We start from the raw sequence: 14184 nt of genomic DNA, 5'->3' as shown, positions 1-14184 counted from the left end.
CTGCCCTTCCTCTCATTTGCTCACTGTTTGCCTCAGTTGGCTGAGTGGTGAAGAGTTTGGGAGACACATTTGCTTAAGAAGTTAATAATTAATTCTTGCAGTCTATCAACTTTGCTGGAGTAATTGGTAAATTCTAGGGGTGTATAAAGATGGGGTAGAGCTTAACACTTAAGCTCAGTTTTGTGAAGAAATGCATTTTAGACATGTCTAAAAATGTTCTTCTGAATTTAAAAGTTTTTAAAGATTTGGGGGTGGGGCTGGTGTTAATTTTAAATCAGACTAAAGGTGCCCTAAGTCTGGGTGTAGTTCTTGGACTTGGAATGCTCAGGTCAAAGCTTCCTGGTCATCTGTTTTGTGTTACACCTGTATGGAATTAATGACTGTTCTGGGCCTGTGGGCTGAAACCAGCTCTGTCTGAGACTATTTCTGCTGTTCTTGCCTTCAAGCACCTTTTTCTTTTATTTTCTTACCTTAGACTGAGGGACAAATTCTCAGGCCTAAAGTGGCTGGGTTTCTTTAATTTTGTTTTGTGATAACCGTAACAAACTGGTGTGCAGGAAAGGCTGGCAGAAAAAAATGCTGAGCTGCAGGACTTGGAAAAGAGAGCAAGCACTGTTTGTTGCTTTTGCCTCTGGAATGGTTTAAAAACTCTGGAGGCCGCGTAAAAGCCTTAGAGTGCTGAGTTCACCTGCATCTTCAGCTGGTGATTTATGGGCTTCGTGGAGATGCTCTGAGGAGGTGCTCTGAAGTGAGTTAGAGAATTCCTCTGGACCTTGGCAGCAGAACCAAAGTGCCCTGCAGCCCCAAGAAGCATTTTTGATCAGAGGCTTTCAGCTGGGTTTATGGGGAAAGGTGTTTTCCCTTTCTCTTTGGGTTTCTTTGGCTCCCAGCCCTTTCTGATGCTTCAGAGGCTTGTCTGGCCATCTTTGATGGCACAAACCACAATGAAGCACTCAAGAAAATCTGAATTACTGACCTTGGTAGAGTGATGAGTCTTTAAGGAGACATTGCTTTCTTTATTCTTTTTGCAGAGTGGTAAAGACAGAAATACTTTCTTATGCTAGCTCTTCTCATTATCATAAAAATAGTTGATATGTCCTGAAGGCTTTTAAAAGACCTCAAAGCAATGCAGAAAGAAAGTAGCAGAGACTTTCCAGTACACCAGGATCAAAAACCATCATAAAAAAGTGGTTTACCCAAGGATAGATCCTAGTGAACCTCTGGCTTTGAGCAGGAATACTTAAAAATTGTACTGCACTTAATTATCATTTATCAAGCAAATTAAGTTACTTTTTCTTTCATTTAGCCTAACATTTAATTTTTAAAAATATTTTTTTATACTTCCTCTGTTCTTTTCTTTTATCTCTTACTGTGTTGGCCTAGAATAACAGCCTGAATGCTTCTCCCAGCTCCTGGTGCAGACGCTTTTGTTTGAGGGGAAGAGTAGGTATTTCCTTGGTGCCTTTTGTTTTCTTGTGATTAACAGGATTGCTATAACTTGTAAGCCATGGCAGTGTCCACGTGAAGTGTTTAATCTGGAGCTGATTTGATGAGAATCTTTCCAGCATGTTTTTACTCAAATACTGAGGCTGTTAATTGGAAGAGGCAAATTGATAAAGAGCTTCATGTTGAGTTGATCTGGCTGAGTTCATCCTCCTCTGAATGTGAATAGGCTTGGATTAGAATGCATTGGGTCACACAGCCTTTAAAGCAAAACCTTCTCAAAACACATCCATTGGGTGGCTTTTTCCCTCTGGAAATGATTTCTATTGACTGTACCCATCCAAAGCCCTGAGATTAAGAACACGTTGTACTGTTTTTATTTCCCATCAAAGTAAAGTTGACAGACTACAGCACTGGGGATGGTGTTATTTGTGTTGTAAGAACAGCTCTAAAGAACAGGGGGTTTGGTTTGTTCGCTGTTGAATTCAGAAGCAAATAAGCAAATATTCACATCAGGATTGAAGCTCAAAAATACTTTTTCAAAGTAAGAACTCCATATAGATAAGTATGAGAAACAATTTAAATTCTTTTGTTATCCTTTGCCAGCTTCCTTGAAAGCAGTTACATTCTCTGGCTGATGTACAAAACCAATCACTTATTATTCAGGTTCTGAAAGGATTTTATTATCCTTAAAATGAACAAAAGTGATAAATTGAAGAGTTCTTTATTGGTAGTTCGTGCAGATTTTAATTCACTCAGGTGTGGAGCAGTGGCAGTGGGTATTGAATAAGAATTCTGTACTTAGTCCAGCCTGGGTGAATGCAACTAATTAGCTAAAACAATGCATTTCATAACTGAATCTTTGCTAAGGGTAATGATAATCTTAATTTGAAACTGTGGAGTGGAATGTGGGCTTGTTCTGTCCTTCTGTGAAATCATACATTTATTATTCTACTAGTTAGTTAGTTAGTTTGAATTGACTTCTGTTAACTTTGACAGTGTTTAACCTCTCTGTAGTGCATGTTCTTGCTTTGTACTTACACAGTCCCTGGATATTTTCCCTTTCCTGTTTGTACTTTGGGATAATACAAATGGCAGGTGAGAAAAGCTGTGCAGTGCTGTTTGTCAGAGCTTAGTTCTCTTTTGTGCATGGCTGTAGAGTTGTGTTGTGCCCGTGGCATGAGGTGACACTTGTGGCACTGTCCTGGTGACCTGTGGGAAAACACTGCTCAAATGCCAAATTCCCTGTGGGAATGTGCTTGGGAAAGGAGAGGGGTTTGTGCAGGGGCACTTGATGTAGCCTTTTTATGGGGTTGAAGTAGTATGTAGAGTTATTTCACAATGGATATTGAGTTGGAATATTTTGGGGGGTTTTAAAAGTCCTACTTTGAACCCGAAAAGCTGGGAGTTGTCCCCTGGGGACAGAGGCCATCCCAGGAGCTCTGTCCACACCTGGAACACGAGCATGAAGTGCAGGGGGAGTGAAGACAGTATTGCTGCTGGTGGTTCTTGTTTTGTGTCCTTTTTTTTCTCTTTCCTTTTTGGTAGCTGTCCTTCAATATGCTGTGAATCTCTTCCCTGTTCTGTAGAATTCACAAATTGCATGGGTGTCCTGCAGGATTGGTGTGATGGGAAAATCCCCAGTCCTGGAGCTGTTGTCCAGTAACTGTATTGCACTTGACCAAAACGGGCCCAGCAATTTCCACACCAGCCCTGCTTGTTCCTTTGTGTGCTCTCTTATATTTATTAACTTTATTATCCATCTTCTCTGTTGCAGGATGCAATTCGAAGCCATAGTGAATCAGGTATGGTTTCAAAAATTTAACATTTTCTAATATGATTTGATTTGGTTGTTTTCTTGTCCATAAACTGTTTTCTTGTCTTTTTATCTTAAAGCCTCACCCTCTGCTCTGTCTGGAAGTCCTAACAATATGAGCCCAACTGGCTGGTCTCAGCCTAAAACCCCAGTCCCAGCCCAAAGAGAGAGAGCCCCTGGATCTAACACACAAGAAAAAAACAAAATTGTAAGTATAGTGATATTTGTTTTAATGAAACAATTAATGGTTAAACTGTGCTGGGTGGAGTGGTATGTTGGGATCAATTGCTGCACTGAAAGGTGCAGGTAATATTGGGTTGCCCTGCAGTGTGTATACAGGAGCAATTTAATTGTAATTAATTTGGGAATGAGGCCATTATTGCCCTGGGTTATAAATACTCAGAACAAAGTGTTCTGGGTTGGAAATGAATTTCAGGCAGTGGTGTGACATTGTCAGTGCAGGTCCAACGATTACCTTTTAAATCTTCAGAGGTTGCATCTTTTTGTTTCAGTTTTAATATATTTAAAATTTGCTTTATTAGCACTATTTGAACTGTGATGTTTCCATAAAAAGTGGATATTGACAATGTCTTTGTTTTCATAGGAAAGTCAAATGTCTCAGGGAAAACCAGATTTTACAAAATGCAACTTTTCCCTCAAAGATTTGATTTAATCTTAGGGGTGGGGGGAAAGAAAGAAGAGTTAGAATAATAATTGATGATACCTTAAAATTTTTAAAGGCTTATAAGCTTTCAATAAACTATTTTCACAATGAAAATACAGTTGCTTAGTGGGATTCACAGTTTTTTGCTCACTTAGACATTTGAGAATTTTGCTTTCATGTAAATGTTTGGCTTATTCCATTTAAATATGTAAGAGTTCCAGAATTCCAGCATTGTAATTTTGAAAAAAACCACTTTGTTAAATATTTCAGATGTTTTTAAATAATTGATCATGAAATATATATTCCTTTTAGGATCTCAAATTAGGGTTTAATTTTCTAGTGCAGACATTCATGAACTTCATAAACAGTTCAAGACATCCAAGAAAATGTGTTGATTTGTTGTTTGGGTTTTTTGCTAAAATCCCTCACCACCCCTCTCAAACTGACCAGAAAAACAAAACTCCAAACTGCAGGACAAACCCCTCAAGGTTTCAGGTCATCTTGAAAGTGTGTGAAGGGAGTTACTTAATTTTTTTTTGTGTGAATAATGCAAGTGATTAAAAATTAAATCCCTGTGAATTGTTGTTACAGAGGCCTCGTGGACAGAGAGACTCCAGTTACTACTGGGAAATAGAAGCCAGTGAAGTGATGCTCTCCACCAGGATAGGCTCAGGCTCTTTTGGGACAGTTTACAAGGGCAAGTGGCATGGTGAGTTTTGATCTGGGGGGACAGCAACCCAGGGAAAATGGATTTAGGGCTGCTGGGTGCTCATCTGCCTCCAGAGGCACCAGACCAGAAGCAGGAGCTGCTTTGTAAGAGCAAAGCACAGACACCAAAACCTGAATCTCAGCAGCTGCATCTCCATTTTCACTCCACTGATCTCTTCATTCCCATGTTCCACACCAGCTTGCTCTCTGAAAAGAGTTTATTTTCTGTTAGCAGGGAAATTCCACAGCCTGCTGTTAAATGATATTTACCTTCTCTTAAAACCTTTGTGGTTTAATTAGCATGCTTCATTTCAAGGTGGGAGGGAAAGGAAGTCAGCATAAGTTGAGGAGTTTTTTCAGTGAAAAAATGCTTAATGTGAGAGTTTGATCTGTAGGTAGTGGGAATATTTTGAAAACGGGCACCCTGCAGAGCTGCAGAATTTGTTTCTAAATTCACAGTTTGTGATTTTGAAAAGAAAAACACAGAAAAGGCCCTCCAGGCCCTAATTTAAATAGCAGTATTGCAAGAAAAAGAGCTGGCAAAACAAAGCTTGAAACTTACCTGCTGCTCTCTATTTTTAATGAGTAAACACTTGCCTGTCTCAAAGCTCAAATACTGTCAGCAGCAAGGGAAGCACTCTTGTTACACTAAAAGTAATGAAGAGTTTCTGACTTTCATAATGGAACTAAATTGGGACACAGAAATCAAGAGGAAAAATAAGTTCAGTAAGATTTCATAATAAAAAAGAAATTTATATTAAGATTTAATTTTAATAGAACATTCACATGTCTTCAAGTATCAAGAATTCAATTAAATTCTGCATGAAGGAGAGGTGGGGGGTTTTCTAATGTGTTCAAATGAAGTTTATATATATAAACAAAATTTAAATTTGTTAGTAAAACCACAAAGGTGTGTGTACATATATCCTGCAAAAAGCACTCTAGCCAAACATAGCCTTTAAAATTAGAAGGGAGGTGTGTGAATAATTAATTAATGACTTTTTCCATTAGACTGAAATTCAGGTAAATTATAATTGCTTGATACCACAGAAATTTGTCTGCAGGGAAATCTTGACCTTTCTACAGATTAGTAGAGGTGTGCTGTGCACAAATGAGGAATTTTAATTACCTTGTTTATTAATGCCATTTTGAAGAGGAAAGGAAAGGTGCATTTTCAGTAACTTTTGTGGTAATTTTATTTCCAGGGGATGTAGCAGTGAAAATCCTAAAGGTTGTAGACCCAACCCCAGAACAGTTTCAGGCTTTCAGGAATGAAGTGGCTGTACTGAGGTGAGTTGGAGTTTCACTGCTAAATTCTGATATTCCAGGTGCTGCAATTGACTCCCAGCCCTCCTTGGAGCCTTCTGGCCCAATGTTCTGTGTGTGATAGGCACAAAAAGCGGATTTCCAGAGAAGAATAAAAAAGACAGTCATAGTTCAGAGTACTTTTGTGGTCTCTTAACACCCACTTGTTCAGGCCACACTGGGCAGTAAAAGTGAGGATGAATAAATTCTGCCCTAATTGTCACCACCAGGCAAAATACTTGAACTGTTCCTCTTAAAATTGCAGCATAGTAACTTTTTTCCCCCCCATAACACCTACACTGACCAGTGAAACTGTTTTCTGCTCTCAAATCCTGAGGCTTTTTAAGTGTCTAATGACGTGTCTGGAATGTTACTCCTGAAAAAGAACCAAGTAGAGACATAAAAACCATCTCCTAATCTGATAATTCCTTTAGGGTTTATAGTTATCCTTTGGTTTCCTCTTTGGATTCAGTCTTCTACCTAAAGCTGGCACTTTTTCCCAGCTTTCAGGATGATTTCTGCCATTGCAATATCTTCTAATACCACTTGCAAGTGTTACTGTTGCTTATTGATATGAAACCATTTGAATTTTCAGACATCCTTTTCTTAAATGTTGAGTTTAAATAACTAAAGGGAAGTATTGTAACTAAAAATCAAAGCAAAACAGCTGAAAAAAAAAAAAGAAAAATAACAGCAACTGTGGTATATTTTAATTATTTGTAAGCCCAAATTTCAGTCACACGTTGACTTAGGATTCCAAAGATGAAATCCATTTGGCCAGGAGTGCATTTTGAGAAGCCTTTAAAGCGTTTCTGATGTGGGCACTGATTGCTCTTGGTGCTGCTCTGTTAGGAAGACCCGGCACGTGAACATCCTGCTCTTCATGGGCTACATGACCAAGGACAACCTGGCCATTGTCACGCAGTGGTGCGAGGGCAGCAGCCTCTACAAACATCTGCACGTGCAGGAGACCAAGTTCCAGATGTTCCAGCTCATCGACATCGCCCGCCAGACCGCGCAGGGCATGGAGTGAGTGGGATCCCCTTCCTTCCCCATCCCTCAGTACAGAGTGCTGAGATAGCTCAGGTGGGCTCAAGGAGAGATTCTTCCCTCAGCACTGCTGGCTGTAGTTGTGCTTTGATTTAGTTCCTTTTCCCATGGATTTTTGCCTTAGGCTCGTGTCTTTTATCAGTTATGTTTTCTCTATTTTTTCTGCTTTTGCAGCTTGAGGTCTTGCTGTGGAGCAGCAGATGAAATCCTGTTCTAAATACAGAATGCAGGGGCTTTTCCTCCCCTGTGTTACTGGAATGCTGCAGTGTTTGACACACACTGATTGATGCTTTGTGAGATGAGATCGGGCTGGCTGCTCTGTCCCACAGGACTCACCCAGATGTTTTTGGAAGCAGTTCCAGCTGTCTGAGTTGCTTCAGGCCCCACCTCTCTGCTTTCAGCCCTTGTTCTCTGATGCTGAGAGCACAGAAGCAGCTGCTGCTGCCAGAGCTCATTAATTTTGTAGATGAGGGCCCAGGTTTCCAGTCAGACAGCAGAAAACTGGGCACATTTCAGTGCAGGCAGTTGGGAACGGTCAGCTTCAGCACAGGCTGCAGATTTCATGGGTATGAGGACAGTCCCAGTTTTCCAGGGTTAATGGAACTTGTGCCACTCTTTCCTGACATTTCTTTACTGCACAGCTCCATTTCTTTGTTCCCAGAGCAGGCTCATGGAAAGCCAGAGGTGTGTGAAGGGATTGGGTGTGTAATAAACTGGGGGAATGAGAATGCTCTTTGTGAGCAGCCCTGCTAATGGCTCTTGTGCTTTTCCCTTCACAGCTATTTACATGCAAAGAACATCATCCACAGAGACATGAAATCCAATAGTATCCTTCCTGAAGCTCGATTCTCTGCAGGGAGGGAGTGATTTATTGTTACTGTGGAGCTTTCTGTGGGGGTTGCAATAGGTATTTTAAATATATTTATATCTCTAACTACTAATGGGCAATCCCTGTGATGAGCTAGGAACAACTTCCACAGAACATCTGTGCTTGTTTACCACACTTGGGATAAAGATGTGCAACAGTTGTGCTCCAGAAATCTCTTATTTTACTTAAATGGGGTTTATTCAATCCTCTGGTACCCAAATGCTGCTCTTCTCATTGATGGGAGGTGTGTGTGCCTGTTCCTCTGTGTGCACACATGGATTTGTTTCTGTTTCTTGTGGTTTTTTTTAATATATTTAGAACTCCTCACATAACTGGCAGAAATGAAGCCAAAAATCTTACTTTAAACTCAAGAAAAGGCAGCCTTTTACCATTATATTTTGTGCAAAAATATCTATTTAGTAACACATCTGGAGTGAAAATGTTGTGAGCTGATGCCTTTCACCTTTGAAATGCTTAATTTTGCAATTACCAGAACATCCATGGAGCTATCAGCAGGAATTGGGGCTTCCTTCCATCAAATGTGAGCAGGATGTTTTGGCAAATGTCATCATAAAAAAAAATCTGCCAAGTTCAGTAGTTCCAGAATATCAGTGGATTCCATTTTCAGTTAAAATAAAAAAAAAAACAAACCCTAATTGTTTTACTGTATAGGAGACCAGAAATTTGATATTCCTAATAAAGACCATTTTTGTGAAATAAATTAGCTCTGCTCCTGACACAGAAATGAGGAGTCAGTTATGTTTATATTTCTGAATTATCTTTCTTAAAACATTCCTAAGTGAAATCATTCAATGATATCTTCTTAAGATAACCCCAGCAAAGAAATTGCTGGTAATCAATAACCAACAGACCCATGAAGGAGATAATTATAAATAGTCTGGATATATTTCCAGTTAAAATCATACTTCAGTCTCAGGAGATCTGCCAGAGAACTTTATGGAAATAGATTTTATTTTGATACTTCTCCTTGTAATTGTTCTTTTCTTACTTTTAATTTTTGAGTTGTGAGACCTCTGTGCTGTTACCCTTTCTCAGCACCAGTTATTTAAGGAGCTGCAGCCATGGATGGTAAAGAACTGTTGATTCACCATAAAGATAAATCTACCAGTAATGCTGGAACATCTGCTCTGGTTTAGTGTTAAATGTTCATTTAAGCGTGGCTGCCATAAAATCCCTTTTCCTTTGTTTCACATACAGCTCACAGCAGGTTTAAACAAAACAAGCAGCACTTGCTAGTCAGGTCAGAAAATACAGAACTGTTGACTCAATTTTTTGCAGTTTCTTTAACAAAACTACAGATATATTTCTTCATGAAGGCCTCACAGTGAAAATAGGAGACTTTGGTCTGGCAACTGTAAAATCCAGGTGGAGTGGATCCCAGCAGGTGGAGCAGCCCACGGGCTCGATCCTGTGGATGGTGAGCAAAACATTCCCTGCTTTTCAATATTCTCCTCATGCATCTGTCCCTTCAACACTGGAACATTCAGGTGTGTAAGTCCTGTGTAGATTTTTATTCCAACTGTAGGACAGGTTGGAAGTGCTGGAGGAATTGTGCAAAGTAGGCACCTGTGGATTCTCCATTGGGGATTGTGAGTTATTTTAAATAGGGCTGCCAGTGTGGAAATGTGGATTAAAAATATCAGGATGCTTGGCTTAAGACTGTTTTGTGCTCTGTAAAATACACACATCACCTGAAACAAAGTTCCAGAAGCAAAAATGTTCTTTCCTTTAGAAAAATTGGAGAAAAAGCCAAATTTTTGAAAACTTTCCATAAAAGGATTTAAAACTAATTTACCCAATGGTATGCAATGTATTTGTGTACGTGAAACAGACCTTGAGGGGAAAAAAACCAACCTGTATATTTGCCCATTGTAGGCTTTTTTAAAAATGTATTTATTTTAGTCATTTATAGCCCATCTTTGCTGAGCTGTCATTGAAGGGGAGGTTGTTCCTGTTTCCTGGGAAGTTCCTGTGATCCCTTATTGTGGTTTTTATGCTGTTGTACTTTAGTGCTTTGCTCAATAATTGAGGGAATTCTTTAGGAGGGAAAAAAAATTCTTAGCCAATGGGAAAGTTCTTTTGATGGTTCACACCTTGTTTTGTTCAATCATCTGACATTGCTTATTTTAAGAAGCTTCATAATTTCACAAATATGTTAAAATGTTCCTGCATTTCTTCCCTGATCTTCAATGTGTGCTGTTTTGTGTTTGGCTTTCGCATTTCCTGACCATGTTTTGGTATCAATTCACAAGAGATCAGAGTTTTGTGTTTTTCCCCTTTAACCTTGATACCAGTTTAGGAACTGATGGTAAACTCAGGCTCAGCTTTGTGTAAGGTGCAACATGAGTCAATAAACATTGCAAAATCAAATAATATTTTTTTCTAATGACAAAATGCTTGTTCATTTAAAGCATTGATTTTTTGTGTGCTCTGAACTATATTGATATTTTTAATAAGATGTGGAGTAGCCCTGCCTGAGCTTCTCCAGAGCTTTAGGTAAACTCATCAAAGATTTGGGGGTACCCTTTGCTCACTCATTTCTTGCTGAACTCGCTGTCTCTGCTTCCCAAATACTTTCCCTTATCCTGTGCTTTTGTTTTTTGTTCATAATTTGTTTTTCCCCCCTGCCAGGCCCCCGAAGTGATCCGGATGCAGGACAGCAACCCCTTCAGCTTCCAGTCAGATGTCTACTCCTATGGAATAGTGTTATATGAGCTGATGACAGGAGAGCTGCCCTACTCCCACATCAACAACAGAGATCAGGTGAAGAACCCTCTGGGAACACTCCAGTTTATTTCTGGCCATGGCACATCCCCTTGGCCTCGAGAAATGCAGGATAAATACAAATGCAAACCAACTGAAGTGGTGTGGACAACCTGATTTGTTTCAGCAGTAAATGTTCACCTCAGTATTGACAGCGCAGGTACTCAGAGGAGAAAAATTCCCTGTTTATAAACATTTGAAGTGCCTTGTTAATTTATTCCCATGTTACAGCTTTTGCTGCAGAGTAAAACCTTGGTTTATACATTTGCAGTTATGGGAAATTCCCCTTTTGGTGTTAAATATGCTGCTGTTACATCAGGAAGATTTGGTGCTTTTTACTAAGGGGAAAAAACCCAGTAACTCTTGTCCAGCCTTTGAATGTTGACTATTTATTTATGTAGTCTTTACTAGGCTGTATGGTTAGCCAAGCTTGCAGGGCTCTGTTGGTGCCCTTTGGGACTGGGTTTCACCCCCTTGGGGGGCACTTACGCTGCCCAGCAGTGAGGCCCCCTGTGTAACCTGCCTTCTGTGGTGCTGGTTGTTGTTTTGCAGATCATTTTCATGGTTGGCCGGGGCTATGCTTCCCCAGACCTCAGCAAGCTGTACAAGAACTGCCCCAAAGCCATGAAGAGACTCGTAGCAGATTGTTTGAAGAAAGTTAGGGAAGAACGACCTCTGTTCCCACAGGTGAGTGGGGTGTCCTGCACAGGAACCTGAGGGTTTTATCAAGAGCCATTAGCACACACCAGAGTCTGCTCAGGTAGAAATTTTGGTTAATAGGAGGTGCAGCCTGTCTTTGTTCATAATGCAGCTCTTTTGGCAGTTTGTGTTTTGGTTGGACTTGCAGTTTCTGTGACATGAAACACAACCTGCAGCATTTGCTGGGCTAACCCCAGAGCAGGATTTCAACCCCTGACCTAGCTAGAGACAAGCCAAACCCTTAACACAGTAAAAATGCAATCTATCTCTGGATATCCATTTTATTTTAGAGTAGGGTTCAGAAAAATAAGGGGCCACTCCTCCTTTCCTTCCCTGCAGCTCTGAACAAGCAAAATCCACTGGGGGATGTAAATTCATGTAGCAATTTCTGGTATTTTTACAAGGGATTCTCCACCTTCTCCTGTCACTATGGGGAAGGTACTTTCTTATGCTTATTAATTATGAGTAATTAATTAAACATCAGAAATTTTGGAAAAATAACTTACTGCTCTTGCAGTCAAGCATTGTTTAGAAAGTTCTTTTTAAATGTCAGGCAGAAGATGCAGTTCCTTTCCCGTTACTCTACTGGAGGATGGTTTAGATGCTTATTAATTGATCTTAATGATCTTAATAATTGATCTTAATGTCTGTGAACTGATGAAAAACACCCTCCCACCCTCTGGAACTCCCTGTGGCCCTCACAGCACTGACAGGGGCAGGCAGAGCTGGATTCCTCCACCTCTGTTTTCAGTGCTCCACAAAGCATTATAATAAAACTTAAAGCCGTAATTGAATTGGGGAAGAACTGAATGAGTGAATGTTTAAATGGAAACAGAGGGAGCTGCTGGTCCCACAAGCCTCTCTAACCTGCTGTCTCCCCCCAGATCCTGTCATCCATCGAGCTGCTGCAGCACTCTCTACCCAAAATCAACCGCAGCGCCTCGGAGCCGTCCCTGCACCGCGCCGCCCACACCGAGGACATCAACTCGTGCACGCTGACCTCCACCAGGCTGCCCGTGTTCTGAGCTGCGTTCTGAGCTGCTCCTGCCCCCTGCTCCCCCGGCTGGAGCAGCAGGAGCAACACGAGCTGTGCTTCCCACGCCTCGGTGTCCGGGCTCCTCCGGCAGGATCCTCCGCGTCCCACTTGTACAGAGAAGCTGCTCCGGATTCGTGCAGTTCTCAGCCTGCAGGGACACAGCTCCTCATTGCCTTTGCTACCATCTCTTGTTCTGGGAGAGGTAACAGACTACAAATCAAGAGATCTATTACTATTTTTTTAATAGATGCACTTGAGCCTTATTTTCCCCTTCCCAGAAGCGATGGCTGTTTCTTTGGCAGTGGCTCTGGCTGGGTTTGCTCTGTGCTCAGCGAGGTGGCTCTGAGGACAGGCCATGTGACGTTCTGGTGCTCTGACTGCCCCGCGCCAAGTGCCACCTCACCCTGGGGAGTTGTGCCTGGAGTGGGAAGAGGAAATAACTCTGGAAATCAGCTCCTGCCTAAGAGCTTCACCAAGCCAATGAAATAAGTTAAAATGCTAATTCAACACAAAATAGTTTTGCAATAGTTTTGCACATAGAAGAAAAACTCTTGCAAAAGGATGGAATCAGTTGTGAATTGTCCTGCTCAGAGAAGGCGGTGAGCCAGTCCTGCTTTGGTCATCTTGAGAAGCCTCCCAGCTGCCTTTGGTACTATGGACCTGTTCCTGCAGCCCAGGCAGGGGTGAGTGAGGGATGCTGGGCTGGGGGCTGGAAAAGGCTGAGGGATGTTCCCACCTCCTGCAGAGGCTGCATCCCATCGGAAGCTGTCGTCCAAGAGATGCACTAGCAAGAGGAAACTGAGCATATACAGTTTTTCTTGTTGATTTGGGTTTTAATTTTGTTTTTATTGCTCCTGAGAAAATGCATTTATTGTAAGCCAAGGTTCCTCTGATTATCTTATTTTAATAAAATAAATTAAATTTTAGGTTTAAGATTCAATGTCATCATTTTAATGTAGTCATCCACAGTTCTGAGTGGGACATCTGCATTTGGAAAACTCAAGAAATGACATTCTGAATAATTTTTAAAAAGGAACTGATAAATAATAGCAGTGCAAGTAAAAACACACTGGATGAAACAACCTCTATGTTTCCAGTCACATGACAAGACAGTTTTTCTGTACTGTAATGACCTTTCAGCAGCAGCTGCTCTGGACACCCACCCTGATGTGCTCTCAGGCTCTTTCCCTGCACCACTTCTGCTCTTTTCTCTGGTTTATTGAGGTGCAAGTCAGTTTTTTGTTGGCTGAACTCCCATGGAATCAGGAATAGGTGGCTGAATCTAAAAATGGGTTTTTTCAAATAGCAGTTGGTGAAATGAGGGTTATTTGGTTATTAGGGCACGGTTTGGGAAGCCCAGTTTGGGATTTTGCCTTTCTGTGGGTGCACAAGGAGTGGGGCAGGGGCTGGCTGTGCCCTCAGGCACCTCCACCCCAAAGCTGCTGGGCAGATCTGCTGCCTTTGCTGGGAACTGTGACAATCCCTGTGTCCAGCTCTCCCTGGAATGCCCAAACAGCCTCTGCAGCAGCAAAACCCCACAAAGCTCCCGTGAAAGGGAGGAGAGCCAGACACAGAAATCACCTCCAGTTTGTCCTCAGAATGTTCCATACCAGGGTAAGGGTAGAGTATTCATCCCTGGGTGATAACAGAATGCTCAAAGATAACAGAATGCTTCCTAAGTAGTGAATTGAGACTTGAAGGAGACTGCTCCATATAGTTCTGCATGGTTTTTAATAATACTATTGGTATTTGGACTGCAACTCTCTTCTAAACATTCTTTATCTCTAATTTTCGCTTCATGACAATGAGCT

The 14184-nt window shown here is 41.2% G+C and overlaps 1 protein-coding gene across 6 annotated transcripts in view; it reads left to right on the top strand.

Moving 5' to 3' along the window:
* RAF1 (Raf-1 proto-oncogene, serine/threonine kinase) overlaps positions 1–13306 on the top strand; it is a 38252-nt gene extending 24946 nt beyond the window's left edge. For 4 of the 6 annotated variants that reach the window (XM_014260444.2, XM_014260442.2, XM_014260446.2 and 1 more), the window contains 11 exons: positions 1384–1443; positions 3221–3248; positions 3340–3467; positions 4515–4632; positions 5837–5921; positions 6789–6965; positions 7766–7812; positions 9174–9292; positions 10507–10638; positions 11191–11325; positions 12222–13306. In XM_014260444.2, the coding sequence (XP_014115919.1) occupies positions 1384–1443; positions 3221–3248; positions 3340–3467; positions 4515–4632; positions 5837–5921; positions 6789–6965; positions 7766–7812; positions 9174–9292; positions 10507–10638; positions 11191–11325; positions 12222–12362 (1170 nt within the window). In that variant the 3' untranslated portion in view covers positions 12363–13306. The remainder of the gene's footprint in view (positions 1–1383; positions 1444–3220; positions 3249–3339; positions 3468–4514; positions 4633–5836; positions 5922–6788; positions 6966–7765; positions 7813–9173; positions 9293–10506; positions 10639–11190; positions 11326–12221) is intronic. The other 2 variants (XM_088061780.1, XM_088061779.1) reach the window with 1 other exon arrangement.
* Positions 13307–14184: the final 878 nt, after the last annotated feature.

The sequence above is a fragment of the Pseudopodoces humilis genome, chromosome 13 (assembly GCF_049639895.1).
Source record: "Pseudopodoces humilis isolate 2021_Gansu_Grassland_sample_001 chromosome 13, ASM4963989v1, whole genome shotgun sequence".
Classification (NCBI taxonomy): Eukaryota; Metazoa; Chordata; class Aves; order Passeriformes; family Paridae; genus Pseudopodoces; species Pseudopodoces humilis.
This window is presented reverse-complemented; position numbering and strand designations above follow the sequence as displayed.